Genomic DNA, 15,110 nt, shown 5'->3' with positions numbered 1-15,110 from the left:
TATTGAAGGTTTTTGGAGGACTACAATCTGGAACAACATTATAAAGAACAGCTTTAACAGAAGGTGATGTTGGTATGAGTTTCATTGCCTGCTACATAAAAGTTTGATTGATTCTAATCATTCAAGCCAGGGTCACACTGAGTATCAAATTCAGTATTTATCAAGTAATCATACAGCTAATATTTCTTTACTGAGTGAAATCAGCAATAGCCATAATCTTGAAATAAAATTACAAAATGGTGTGCAGTCTTCTTTAAAATGAATTAATCAGTTGTTACAATTACTGGCTATCTTCCATTTCAGAATCATTTCTGAATGTGTTGTGTTGTTCATATGAGATGTTTTGGTTTGAGTTCATACTTATATCTATCTGTTTTCTTGTGAACGGTGGCAGCTTATCAAGATCCACTTGTTGAAGTTTAGCCAGCGCTTTTATTTGGGCAACATTCTGAAATTTTACAAATTATTTTTTATAATTTATAGCCATAGCTTGTTAGAAATATACAGTATTCGATTCGAAGATAGTACATTCTATTTACCTGAACAATGTTTGCTTCAAAATCTCCACCCGTATTAGTCAAATGTTTTATTTGTTGTAACTCCAATGATCTAGTAAAGATAATAAATATTTAAGCCATATTTAAGCATATTTTTTTTAAAGCTTACACAGCTACAATTATTTAATTCTGAGAACAGAGTTTCTTGCTTACATTAATCGTAAAAGTTGGTTGGCAGTTGTTAGCTCGTTTTGCAGGTCCTGTTGCATTTGATTCATTTTTTCAGATATTTAAAGGTACAGAAAATAATAAATAAGATAAATCACGATTATTATCATACGACAATCAATAAGTTTTCACAAAAAAATTGAAGTAAACTTTTAAAGAACTTCAGTGTTTTTAAAACTTTGACAGTTTAAAATATTTTGTATTCCATCGACTATAGAAAATTATAAAAAGTACAATAGTTAGGTATAGAAAAGGCCGTACTACACGATTCAATTTTAAATTAAATATTTTTGAGACTATAGAGAATATCAAAAAGAGGAACGTCAAAAGTCAAAGACAATCATTCATTCACTAGGTTTATGCTTACTTTATTTATTGTCTATACTTTATTTACACTTCGAGACAAGTTTTGTGACGATTGAAAACACAAAAACAATCTGTAAAATGGAAGAGGCAGTTTCCGTTAAGCACGAAGGCAAGAATATCGATATAAAACAAGAGAAACAGGAGAATGTGGATAGCTACAAGTTCGAATTCGATTCGGGGAGTCAAGACAGTAGTAAAAGTGGCAGTGGAGGATATCAACGATGGGCGCCTAATTTAAACGGCGTGAGAAAGAGTGCATTTACGCCTTACAAATCTGTCCAGTGCACCGCACTAACGAATTTGCAGAGGGGTAAGATTTTTTCTTTATTTTCTCCGAGCTCGGTTAGTCGACTAGATCTATTGATTTCTAGAAATATCTTTGTGGGTTTGAAGTAGGTGAGCTAAACGTTCAAGGTCGGCTTTGTAGGTAATACGCAGGCGCGAGTCCCGGAGTTACCCCAGCCGGATTGTAGCTTTCATGCTAAGGCTGGACGCGGCGAAATAACGCGTGACGACGTGAAACTGGAGCAGTATGTTGACATCACTGATGAGCATGGTCTCACTGCCCTGCACTGGGCAGCCAGTTATGGACAGCTAAACAGTTGCCAAGATTTAGTGTGGTAAGTACTATGTAGAGTTAAGTAGCACCTCCTTCCTTTGTTCTTTGTCTTCAAGTCACTACAGTTTGGTACATATAGGATGGTGCACTATACTATCTATAAGTGCAGTGGCCATTTCAATTCACTCTTTTATATCCTTTTACAAATTAATTCAGTATTGAAAAGCTAGAATGTTATTTGTTGTAATGAATAGGTGTGGTGCCAATGTTAACATGCGGGGCCCGGAGGGAGAGACGGCACTACACCTGGCGGCGGCAGGCGGGCACCATGAGGTTGTGAAGTTTCTTTTGAATGAAGGAGCTGATGCTGACATACAAGATGATGTAAGTGCTTGAGACATTCCTTTGTCCTCTTTTTAATCTAGCTAAATAATTTGTTAGATAAGTCTACTATGGCATTTCTGTATATTGGATGAATATATACTGGACTGCTAGCTTTCTATTGTACAATTATTTCAGTTATGTATTCATTTTTAAATATCAAATTATTTTCTTTTATCAAGTATAAGAAGTTGATGTTTTTTAATCAGTGATGAAGCAAGCAATCTTAAATTAAATCTAACATTTATTTATTTTATATTTCACAATGTCATTAGATGTTAAATACAAAACTTGTGGTAAAAATATTGATTTAAAATTCTAGGACTATTAAGATTATTGTTGTCACTTTTTTAATTTAGTGTGTATTGTTGCAGTCTGGTAGCACAGCTCTGATGTATGCAGCGGCGGCTGACTTCCCTTACACCTGCAATGAGCTCCTGATTAGAGGAGCTGATCTCACCCTTACCAATGATTATGACCAAGATGCTTACACTTTGACCACTACCAATAACTGCAAACTGGGTAAATATTAACAACCATACTTGTAATAAATACAAGATTTAATTTTTTTTTCCCAACCATAGTCTCCTTTTTGTTCATGTGAAACTAATGGAAGGTGTATGTATTGTTTCAGCACAAACTGTGATAGAGAACTTTTTGATTGGCTGCCTCAGCAAAATGTGAAGAAATATAATATACTGCTCATCTTATGTTGCTTTGGACAACCAAGACAGCAGATTCATTTGCCTCCAGGAGTTAAATGAAAATACAGGGATTTAGTTTATAATGTAAATTTATTAAATATATATTTTTAAGTTCATTATATACAAACAACATGTGACCATAAATAAGTATGACTCAATTACAGACAATATCAAATTATATCTGTGTACTTTATTGTGTATAAACTTCCAAAAGTAAAAACAATTAAATGCAAAATAAGTAAATTCATAACAGTTCTGTGAAGAATTGCATTCTTCCATTATTGCATAACATCAACAACATTAACCTTACATCCCATCACCTATTATGACTTAGCACCTAGTGTAAATAACTTTCAGTGATGTTAAAACGTAGTCAAGATAAATTAATAAACATTATCACAGTTTAGATTCAGTCAGCCAGTTGAATGTTTGTGGCTTTCTGTTGGATGATGGGTCAATCAATATGTTAATAATGCTAGGTTTGTCAGTCACGGCCACCGCTTTCTTGATGGCCGCTTCGATTTCCTCGACGGTGCGACAGAGATGTCCAGACTCGCCGAATATTTCCATCATCTTCTCGTATCTTGTCTCGACGGTCAAGGCAGTAGGAGGGGTACTGGAAGAGATATAATTGCGTTTAGTTAACAATAATTGACGGAGCCAATCTGAGTTAACGTTTTTATTGAGTTACAAGGCTCGCTTTAGTAGCTCGTGTTGTTGCGGATTTCCCTTGCGGCGTCCGAACAATTAAGTTAAAACGTCGGCCGCTAATTTGTACGCCATTACTGATGGTAATTTTATAAACGCTTGGGATTAGTTTACATGATAAAATGAGTAAGACTAAATAAAGATTGCTAGAAAGTACCATTGAGCAATATCGCCGCCAGACTGTATGTCTTCCATAACTTCTTTGCTGAAGCCGCTGTAGATACCATTGTTGTTTACAATGATAATTATTACGGGTAATTTGTAGCGGAACATTGTCTCAATCTCCATTCCTGAGAAAGAATATTAAACAATGATTAATATAAAGTTTGAGTCACACTTCAAGCAGTTGAGGTATTCAAAATAATAACATCGCGGTCGACATTTAATAACAAGACATTGTTGTAATTGAAAAGTGAAACTGTTTTTTATATCGCGTGAAACAATCGTATAAAACAGACGTACCGGAGAAACCGAAAGCTGAATCTCCTTCGACGCAGATGACGCGTTTCTGTGGAGCGTAGTCACGACACCACATCGCTGCTGCAACGGCGAAGCCAGGACCCACCTAGGGATATACATGGTTTTATATTAAACTCAGTATTTGAAGTTATAGTCGTTTACTTTGTTCATGGATATTTTGAGGTGGACTTCTTTTGTAGACGACAGTGAGATATACTTTGAAATTACTACAGAGTGAGCGCAAACCGCCAGCTATCGGCTGCAATGGAAAGCTTTGTCCAAGAGAGAGTCGATATCATAGTTACTTTTATAAAAAAAGTAAGGTTTATAAGATTCATTAAGCTATTACTGAAATACACATAATAAAAAAGTACTTAGTTAAAATGAATACTAACGCCCATAGTGCCGAAAGTGCCAGCATCCAGTCTATGCCTGGGCTGGTTGTTGAGCAGCAGTCCCCGGCCGATGTCCATGGTGTTGGCGCCCTCGCTCACTATGATGGAGTCTTTGGGGATGTTCGCCTGCACTGTGTTGAACACCGCGAAGTAGTTCAGCGGGACTGATGTGTTGCTTGACTGAGCCTGGTACGAAAATATTAGTATTTAACATTAATATTGACGCTAGAAAAATATTTATTTAAGAAGTTCATTAAAACAAATAATTATTCAAAGATTAATTAAAAGGATTTTCTATCAAAACAATAGCAATATCAAAGCATTAGTCTTATTTTCCTAATAATCAAATAGAGTTTTAAATACTGGCATTGGATACAATATTTTATTATATCCTGTACACATTCCTTGGTTAGAAATTAATTAGAATTGCGTTAACAAATCTGCTGTGTACATTTGTAATAGAATACTATTATAAACTAGACATTCTGACATACAGGCAGTGATTACTAGGTAACAGTGAATAACATTTTGTCTACTAAAACACGACATACAGAAAACAAAGTATATTAGTTTAAAATGTACCTTTACGAACTCAGTATTAGCCTTCTGCTTCAGCTTGAGTGCTTCCCACCACTTGTTGTTAGGTTGTAGCGCGAACTTCTTCTCAGCGAGCTTCTGTGTGAGCGCCTCCGTGAAGGGCTTGATGTCGGAGTGTACGGCCACCTCGGACTTGATGCTGTTGTGGAACTCCTCGGGAGTTATGTCCACCTGGTAACATGAAGATAAATTTTGATGGAGCTTTTCATTGTGAATAAAACGAATTGCAAATTAAGTAGACATTGATCTGCGCTATGAACAATATTCTTGATTTGTGTCGTTTCCTTAGTGTGTTCTATAAATAGTGCGTTTTTTTAAAAGAATACACTTCTACCAAATTGGCCAAGTGTATTCCTTGAAAAGGTGCGCTTTTTGATTTAAAATCCATTTGGATCTATCATTAAATCATACATTTGATCTACTAACGTTAATCATTAAGAAGTGGTTGCTGCGTTTTCAAATAAAATGATACCAAAATTTACTTTTATTTGCTTACCGTGTCCTTACACTAGTCGAGGTCACAATGGTTTAATTAAATTTACCTGTATAACTTTGACATCAGGAGCGAATCTGGGCGCCTGTCCGAAGTGCAGCATCCAGTTGAGCCTCGCGCCCAACAGAAGCACTACATCAGCCTTCAGTAGAGCTTGTGTACGAGCCGTCGACACACAGAACTCAGACTCATCGGGAACCACACCCTTACCTGATTGACACAACATTGAAAATATATGAATTAAAAAGAAAGTAATTTTATATTCAGCTGTAAACACGATTCATGAGTCTTAAATTAAAATATTCGTTCTGAGAAAGCATTCAAGACAGAAAAGTTCATATTAATAATTTAGATTCGATATTCTAATGATTCTCTTATCAAGGATCAACGTTATGTTAGATGTAAACATTAAGTAGGTAATATTGCCGATCAGAATAATGAGCGGTTGTTGGTAGAGGCTGAATAATAAGTGGTACCAATCACTCATTTTCTCAGATAACTGCCTGGCTGATGTCAGGGTTGTAATCGACTCGAAAATGCAGATGTTCATTATTATTTAGACATCTTAAATAAGATAATGCAGCTAAATTATTATTACCCATAGGCGTAGGCAGGAAAGGCAGCTTAGTATTATTAACAAGCTTCCTAATAGCGTCTTCAGCTCGGCCGTAGCCGGCGCCCTTGCCAACTATGATGAGAGGTCGCTCAGCCTTGGACAGTAGCTCGGCTGCCTGAGCTACTAGTGCGGGGTCAGGATGAGCTAGTTTCACTGGCTCGGCGGAGTAGAAGTCCATGGGAACCTTGTCTTCATCGGCTTCTGACTGGAAATTGTAGAATTTGAATTTATAATTGTGTATTCTAATAAAATAAGGTATAAAATAAATGTGGGTAGATTGGGTAGGCAAAATGTATGGTAACAAATAAATTAGGATTACTTGAATTAAGTGTCATTTATTTCAAAGCATGAGAGAGCTAAGCTTTGGACTGTCGTCTAAAAATATTTTGAACGAAAATCTATAAAAAATGTGATGTGTAGGTAATATTTGTGTTTTAGAGAAGCGTCGGTAAAACAAACAAGTTTACCGTCATTATTTCATTACTTATCAACCATTTAAAAAGTTAATAGTTATTGTATTTTTTTCTACGATTACGTAGTTAAGTCTTAAAATAAAACCTTGTCATATTATAAATAAATATAGTTAGACTCAAGGCTGCGTCGATAATATTACAACATTTATCAAGATTAGGTATTAACGTAGGGTTTTTTGCCAATCGCATTATTTTATTGAGGAATTGTTTATTTTTTTATTAATAGTTTCCTTGGTCCAAAGTCCAGGCAGCTGTCAATGCAATCATTGGGCCCTTGATTCGATTCGCGAGTCGAGTTATGAGTAATTTAACTTGTACTCTGTACTAGCAGCCTTGAACAAAGTCATTATACCACAGGGTTGTGTTAAATACGGTTAATACCTTTATATACTTCTTTACGATATACCTGAATAGCCACAACTAGGGACTTCCTATGACTTTGACTAATGACTTTTTAAAATAATGAACGTTTAGCAACGAATCTGCAGCACGCTAATGGCCAGACCATAGGTTATGGATGTAATACAATAGTCTTCTAGTTCATAAATTACCCTTTTGGGAGTATGAGATAAATAAATGCATATTTAATTAGTTACCATAAGCAGTGTTCCGGGCATATCAAGATAAGCGACTCCGGGCCTGCCCGCGGACGCGAGACGAACCGCCTTCTCCACATGAAGGGGAATGAGACGGGCTGAAGGTGGCCGCGCCGCATACTTGCAGTACAGACGACTGGATTCAACCTGTGAACGTAACAAACAAACTTAATAATTGACAATGTTTTATAGGACTCAGGAAAATATTATAAAAATACTAGCAGCTCGCTCCAGCTTCGCTCGGATACCACCAGCTTCAACAAATTGTAGGTACACTAAACACTTCTTCGGGAAAACGCTCTATCTATTGATGACATCCGTATGAGAATCTGTCCACTAGATTTAGAGTTTATGGCAAACATACAGACAGATGCGGTGGCGGCATGGGTGACTTTGTTTAAAATATATTATGTAGTGAAAGAGTTGTGCCTTCAGTTTTGTAAAGTCGGTGTTCCGATAGGTATAATATCTTTAGAGTTCTCGGACTCTTTTTGGTTTAGACTTCCTACCGGGGGTCCTAGTGCCTAACACACTATTATTTTCCCGAAATACATCTTGATCTTATCAAATTTGCATCTATTTAACAATTTGTGTGCTATTAAATTAAAACAAGGCATAAATGAAAAATAATTATGTTAAAATATTCTACATAAATATAGGTACAATGTTTTCAAATAAAACAATAGTGAATAAAGGCCCATTTAGACGGGGAGAGTTTCTCGTCTCGAAGATACGATAGTCGAAAGAATATAAATCATTTTTTTCGTCTAAACATTCGCTCTCCTCGCTCGTTGTTTTGGGCGAGAATTGCCTTGCAATGGAATATTGTTATGTCCGTGTAAACATAATTTCAAAGCAATAATCGTATTTCGAGATTTTATGCCAGTTGCTACCATGAGTGCAGTGCGCGAGGGTGTTTTAATTATATCTGCTCTTCTAAGGCAAGAATTAGTTAAACGGAAAAAGAAGAAAACGTGTTGGGTTAAAAATGGATAGCTAGAAGAAATGATTTGGGAGCATCTAACACGTTGTGCCTTGAATTACTATTGGATGATGAAGAGACATTCAAAAATATGTTTCGGCTTACGAAAACTCAACTCATATATTATTATTTAGTTCAAGAAATTGGACCATCTATACAAAAAAGTAACACAAATATGCGTCAAGCTATACCCGCTCGTACAAAATTGGAAATAACTTTAAAATATTTGGCTACAGGAGATTCATTTCAAACATTATCAGAAATATTTAGAGTACAATCAAAAGATCATAAATAAAGAAAAAAAAAAGATTACCTAAGTATATATTCAAAATCAGTCTTACTTTAATAAGGTAGATTACAAAACAAATAAATGCCAATTAGCTTATAATAAATCAACTTAATATAGAGATATTTGGAAAAAAATAATTATTGTGCATTGGTTGAATCATTTGGAAAATCATCTTGCATGCTTGAATTACACCACTGTGTGTCGCTATCAGTTCTCGAAAATGGAGAATCGGGCATCGGAGTTCACATCGGAGTTCATCTGATCACTAAACTCGAATGACAAATCTCGCACTAAAAACGATTCAAACTGATTTGTACGATACTCGTATCAACTTGAAAATATGTCACACGAGATCGTGTTAATACAAGTTAAGATTCTCGTAAGCAACAATCTGCTTACTATACCTTCGTTGTGTAAACAGACATAGGCAATTATCGCCTAGCGATAAGTCATAAGCGAATCTCGTATGACATAATCGTAGGCGAGATTTTAATTCTTGCCTGTATGTAAACATTTTGATACGATTGTGTTATGGCGATTATTGCTTGTGATAGTAGCGCATAGTTTCTCGCTCGGAACCGTACGAGAAACTCTCCCCGTCTAAATGGGCCTTAATAAACAGCGCATACGATTTAATCTGTTGATTGTGCGTAGAAATACTATTATTGAAATAGATAAGTTAGTAACTTTAAAATATATTTTTAGCATATCATGCGAAATATTTATGCGTATCTACTCTATGCGGATTTTTCCTTAAACAGCTAGTGATTCATGTCCCATTTTTAATGTTGTTCATAGTTCACCTTTAAATTACTTATCTTCACTAATACCACAGAATAAGTAATAGTACGCTAATACCACCTAATACGCAAAAAAAAGTCTTTGGCATTCAAATGATTTTAGTCACTTAGTTTCTTAATACATTCTCGTTTCTACCTATAAATAACAAATGGAATATAGGTACCTACCTATGCTAGGCTTTAAATTAAATTATAATTCATAATTGCTGGGTATTATATTTTCAGCCCTTAATTATATATTCATTGAATACGAATATCACCCATACTTAAAGCATAGTGGTTTTTGTTGTAATTGTAATCGTTCATAATTTTATTATGCTATAATGTGTGGTCAAATATCTAATCTTATCACACAAAAATAGCTAAGATACACGTTTCGATCAATATTATTACGCCTTTTCATTAACGTGTTGCTACCGTATATAACACAAATCGTATAAATTAAGAGAAATACAAAAAAGGGGGCATATTTTCCCATGATTAATTTACACGCAAAAGGCTCGTGTGATATGTTACAGAAATAAAGAATCGAAAAGCTAAACAAAACAAAATTACGTAAATATTTTCCGTAGGTATAATACAAGGCAAAGCAAATACACATAAATCAATTTTCATTTCATTCGTAATTTTAAATTAAATAATATAATTTCTGAAAATACCTGTGGCCATTCCTGGAATCCTCCAATCCCCTCATGGTCTTGTGGGCATGAGCCTGCAATGACTATCAAAGGCCAGCAGTTGACTTGGGCATTGGCCATACCACCAATGCAGTGAAGCAGACCTGGGCCAGATACAGCGAGACATACTCCTGGCTTACCTGAAATAAACAAAAAATTATGTTAAGTTATACCTACTATAAAATCATACACTTGAAATTAATCTTGCATAGGTACATACATAATGTCACACTCACTTTATGTAAAGGTATAGGCAGAGGTTTATAAAATATAACTAAATTTCACCATTAAATGTTGGTTCAACGTCTATGTAATAGGGGGCGAGCCTATTGCCACTTACATGGCACGTAACCGAAGTCTAAGGTAATGTTCAGAAATATTTATTTTTATAATAAAAAGGAAACTCCGCGTCGTATTTTTATGATGATGACGAATAAATTATTATTGTGAGTAAATTAAAATTTACTCATTTGCAGTTAATAATGATTTTGCACAGTTATTGGTATAACATTGAGTTGTCACCTTAAAATTATTATTATTTTACAAAAGAGTACCTAATTAGTTCTTCTGTGTTTTTCAGGAAAAGATATGTGAGGCAATGAAATCTCAATAAGAATTTAGATGAGTTAAATAATATTTAGATTTAGCTATCTCATATATGTCACTGGCCCCTTTTGTATTAAAAAATATTAATCTTATTATCAAAATTAAATAAGAACTCTAATCATATTGATTATAGGTTTATGGTAATTAGTTATTAAAAAGATAACAGTAATTAATTTTTGTGTAGTACATGTGAGATTTAGGATTTGTAATAATAATATGTGAAATATATGAAGTTTAAGAATAAGTCTAATATAATTATTTCATGAGACAGTTTTTTTATCACTGTTAATTACATTGTTTCAACCTCTTTAGGCCTCAATGTAACTTTTGAATGACTTTGAGATCTCGTATTATAAATAATAACAAGTAAAATGAAGTATGAAGCTTAATAAATATAGTTAATTACCATTCATTTAAATAATTATGTACCATAACAATTAATATACAGCATAATAATCACAGAAAATAATATACCTACAACTGAAGTCTGAAATATTTTTAAACTACAAAATATATGTGACTCAAAGAGGTGGTGTAACTGTTTTGTTTACCACAAACATCTAGTTTACATAAGGAAATAATTTCATGTATCTCTATAGTACTATTGTTTAAGCCATACTGCCATAATAAAAAAATGGAATTATTTACTTAATGGCTTGAATTGCCAACATCCCGAATACTTTCGAAAAACGAATGTGTGTCCATTGCAGTTCATTGCTTACAGTTCTCAATGCTATCTTTATGTTGGTAGCACTTACCAGTAAGGTAACCAACAGCCTGAGCAGCATAACAGGCAGCCTGTTCATTGCGCATGCCAACATATTTGAGTCCTGCCATTTGGAATGCCAATGCAGTCTCAATGACTGGAATGCCCACTATACCGAACACATACTCCACTCCCTAGAACAAATCATGTAGAGTCAACTAGTGAGTCATAAATACTTTGTAACTGGCCATTTTTCGCAAGATTGTTGTGGCCTACCTGAGAGCAAAGTACAACAAAGTAGAAGGTCACTCTCACTAGTCTCACTGTACTTTGAACTTTATAACTGATCAAAACATGGCCAATGTTCATGTGTAGCAAAATTATAGTTCTTTTAACTTTTATTAAATATATTTTTGTGTGTCATAATTCATAATTGTTATTTTGTGTTATGTTTGGTATTATGAACTTGTATTGTATAGGTACTTTCATATAAGATTATAGCCATTGTAAATATTGTAAGGCACAGGTCTGAGCAACCATACAACTGCGAATGATTACTGGGATATTTGAATCTGACAGAGTACCTATTTCATTGAATGTTATTATCTTCAGATTTACAACAATTCTAAAATATCTAGGTCATTTAGAAATGGATTTGATTAAGTTAGTATTTTTAATAAAATAGAAACATTAATCAATACTCGAGAGAACGATAACATTTTAATTATGTATATCAATTTAATTAACAGTAAATATTTGTTATTTTTGTCACTCACCTGTTTCTTCAAACTTTCCGCTAAAATTGTATTCCCGTCGATACCCATGGCTTGACTTAGTCTTGGCGTTACGTGGATAGAACGTCTTAATAACAATTGACTGACTCGACCTAACAACATTGTAAAATTAATAACAATTAAAATCAAAAAAATTAAAAGAAAAAACAAAGTAAACTTTGAAGCTACGTTCGAAAACTTGATATTGGCAAACTTGTTACTGGATAAGAATCGCAAATACTGTAGAATAATAAAAAAACCGTATGATAACAAATTGCCTTATTGACACAAAGACTTACCTTTATCAAGTAAAGAGAACCAAACATAAAATTTATTTACGACATAAAAGTATTACGTTATATTGTATCTCCAGGTATCGCGTATCAATAATTTTATCTGATATTTGAACGGAGCGTTCGTCCGTCTCCGACCGGCAATCTATAAATCCGTAAGACAGTGAACCTTGGTATCAGGACAACATTAATGTAGCTGTACCTACCTAAACTGTGGAAATTAGTGATTATGTTATCACGATTGATAGTGTGGCCAACGCCATATTTAAAATGACTAATAAGGGTTAAGAAACGGAGAGATAGTACATTTCAGCAATGACAGCTGAATTCGAATAGTCTGAGCATGCACGTCCCTCGTAGTAGTCAGTCAGTCAATGACTTTTCGAATATACATGCGAATTATTGGAAGTAATAATGACTTGCTCGAACAATGAAAACATAGTGCTAAAAACTATTCCTATTGTAAAAAAACAAACTTCAAACTTATCTAAAGCTTCTGATTAAAATTAATAAAAGAAAATGACTTAAATAGAGTTTTCCATTGTTGTTGTTTCACGTGAAAAGATATCGTAGTCTTGTACCTAGTCACGCCTACTTTGTTTAAATGGTGTTTCTTCTGCATACTACTGAAATAAAGCTGACATTTCCTAGGTATTCATCAAAGTTCCCCGTTTGTACTTCATAATGCCTTTTTTTCCCATAAATAAGCCGAAACCCTCTTTGCTGTCAACACCGTCTCTCAATAATATGATTGGCTAAACATTGGAGTTTGAACTTGTCAATAACGTCATTTTACGTCATTGTCAAATGTCAAAAGTCAGCCGTGCGGCTATTGTACACTAAATGAAGGCTCTGAAAAAATAAGATCATGAAACTCGGTTTATTTACTGAACCTCTTATAAATAATTTAGGCACAATTTGGTGATCCATATTGTTACATTCTACTGTACCTGCTATTATTATGCTAAAATATATTAACTTTGTAAAGCGCCTGCGTTTTTGTTTACTGCAAAATATGTGCTGCAGTTAACAGTTAGTATAATAATATATTGTTTTTACTACGATTGTCTTCACTTTAGTGTAGGATATAACTACTCCGATCACAGTAGGTGTTGTATTGATATAGCGTATTTTATAACAGTACATTATTGCTGTCACAACTTACTACTTAGTCGGTGATCATTCATTGATTTTGTATCTGGTATCTGTTTTGGTTCTCCATGACGTTCACCGTTAAAAAGTGATAAAAAAAGTACCACTGTTAAAGTATCTTGATCATAGCAAGGGCCAGTACTTATACACGCCAATAGATGGCGCTACTTATCACGTCATAAGATGTGATACGCGCCTGAAAATGAAGAAACACACCTTAATTTATTTTTTTATTAAGGTTTTGCCTTCATGAATTTAATTTATTAAAATTAGTAACATGAAATATGATAATTTAAAAACTTTTGTGATAAGCGATAAATCAATACAATTGAATAAACAGTTTCAGTATAAACTATAATGATATTTCGCAGAATCATTATAAAATTGTTAAAAGTGGTTAGAACACTAGCATATATAATTTCTAATAACTTGTTTTAACAATAATCATGATTTTCCCGCGTTTCAAAACTGCTTGATATTTATGCTTTAATCAATGAATATGCTTTGCATAAAAATATATGCTTTTATCAAGCACTTTGGGGGTGAGTGTGCCTCGGGCCTCGGCCCACATGTCGCTGATATTGATGAACTCAGGAAGGCTAGCCTCGCCCCTAAATTCGCTATCGAAACGAATACTTAAAAAGAGATTTAATCTCCGTCTGGAGTTAAAGACCAAGTTCAAAGATAGCATTGGAAGACGGACAAAATTCATCAAAATTGCAGTACCTACTTATCCATCATGCTGTGAACGCGGGGTCAACCAGTGAAAGGACTATTATTAAAAAAATACTTAGATATTGATTTTTGCGTGATGCCGGAACAAACAGTTAAACATGTGAAATTAAAAAATAATTGACGTGAGTTCAGAGACCCCAATAATAATAATTATCTTGCACAATTATGTTCTAATAGCTTCGTTACAGTTTTATCATAACGGAAAATGGATAAATATATACCTATTTACTAGGTGTGTCTAATTTCAGACTTGATCTGAAAGACTTCCAGACTTAATTTGTAAGGATTTTCAAAAACCATCTTGAGCCACAGCGAATGACTTCAGCTACCTTATGTACTTAAATACTTATGTACGTAAGATAGCTGTAGGTAAGCTATTATTGCCACGAAGAAGGTGCCACCAGGTGGTCAAGGGCGACGGGGAAGGCCACGGCCGGATGGCGGGACGACTTAGACGTGTTCCTCGATGGATGGCCAGACGTAACAATCGAAACGACTCAGCAGTGGGACACAGAAAATAATAGCCCAGTCATAAAAAAGGTAAGCTAACAGGTAAAAAATAGGTAGGTATGTTAGGAGAATCTATGGTAACATTATTTTCGACGAGCTAGAAAGCTTCCATACTCAAAAAACACGTGATGTGTGGGGGAAAGTCCGGGTTTTTCGTATTCAAAACTATTTCAATAAAATGTAACGGTGCTTTTTGGATTTAAAATTTAGCGGTACGATATCACTTTAACGGTATGATACAATGATAAGATACAAAGCGCAATCCTAGGGATAGGATTACACTGGGGTTGCTCTTATACAAAATAACTGCATTGCCGTGATTAATAGTTAATTTACTTAAGGAGCATTGCTTCACTGAGGGAGCTAAAATAACTCCAGTAGCTGCTCAGCGACTTCAATATTAGTGGCGCAGTGGTTTAGGTCGCCAAGCCGCCGCGCCGGCCGCTACCGTTGCGTCGGGTGGTCGTGTGTTCGATTCCCACAAGGAAAAAATATTTGTGTGATCTAAAAATAAT

General features: G+C 34.6%; 3 protein-coding genes across 4 annotated transcripts; 1 reads left to right on the top strand and 2 right to left on the bottom strand.

The window, feature by feature from the left end:
* Positions 1 to 16: 16 nt before the first annotated feature.
* Positions 17 to 918, bottom strand: LOC142979661 (uncharacterized). Its single transcript, XM_076124743.1, has 3 exons — positions 711 to 918; positions 540 to 609; positions 17 to 448 (listed from the first exon to the last, which is right to left on the bottom strand). Exons 1-3 carry the CDS (start codon positions 773 to 775, stop codon positions 281 to 283), a joined length of 303 nt encoding a protein of 100 aa, XP_075980858.1. The 5' UTR covers positions 776 to 918; the 3' UTR covers positions 17 to 280.
* A 176-nt stretch (positions 919 to 1,094) lies between these two features.
* On the top strand, positions 1,095 to 2,913 carry LOC142979255 (uncharacterized). The gene is made up of 5 exons (XM_076124086.1): positions 1,095 to 1,401; positions 1,519 to 1,711; positions 1,905 to 2,034; positions 2,406 to 2,553; positions 2,666 to 2,913. Exons 1-5 carry the CDS (start codon positions 1,170 to 1,172, stop codon positions 2,713 to 2,715), a joined length of 753 nt encoding a protein of 250 aa, XP_075980201.1. The 5' UTR covers positions 1,095 to 1,169; the 3' UTR covers positions 2,716 to 2,913.
* Positions 2,914 to 3,048: 135 nt separating this feature from the next.
* Hacl (2-hydroxyacyl-CoA lyase) lies at positions 3,049 to 12,398 on the bottom strand. 2 transcript variants are annotated; one of them, XM_076124085.1, is made up of 12 exons: positions 12,205 to 12,398; positions 11,909 to 12,018; positions 11,185 to 11,326; positions 9,803 to 9,960; positions 7,073 to 7,219; positions 5,986 to 6,208; positions 5,437 to 5,597; positions 4,880 to 5,065; positions 4,298 to 4,483; positions 3,906 to 4,008; positions 3,601 to 3,733; positions 3,049 to 3,351 (listed from the first exon to the last, which is right to left on the bottom strand). In XM_076124085.1, exons 2-12 carry the CDS (start codon positions 11,954 to 11,956, stop codon positions 3,132 to 3,134), a joined length of 1,707 nt encoding a protein of 568 aa, XP_075980200.1. In that variant the 5' UTR covers positions 11,957 to 12,018; positions 12,205 to 12,398; the 3' UTR covers positions 3,049 to 3,131. The 2 variants fall into 2 exon arrangements, with proteins under 2 accessions (XP_075980200.1, XP_075980199.1); XM_076124084.1 differs by lacking the exon at positions 12,205 to 12,398 and having other exon boundaries at positions 11,909 to 12,113.
* Between the last annotated feature and the right edge of the window lie 2,712 nt (positions 12,399 to 15,110).

This window comes from Anticarsia gemmatalis, chromosome 16, assembly GCF_050436995.1.
Source record: "Anticarsia gemmatalis isolate Benzon Research Colony breed Stoneville strain chromosome 16, ilAntGemm2 primary, whole genome shotgun sequence".
NCBI lineage: Eukaryota > Metazoa > Arthropoda > Insecta > Lepidoptera > Erebidae > Anticarsia > Anticarsia gemmatalis.
The sequence above is the reverse complement of the archived record's forward strand: the minus strand, read 5'-3'. Positions and strand labels throughout refer to the sequence as shown.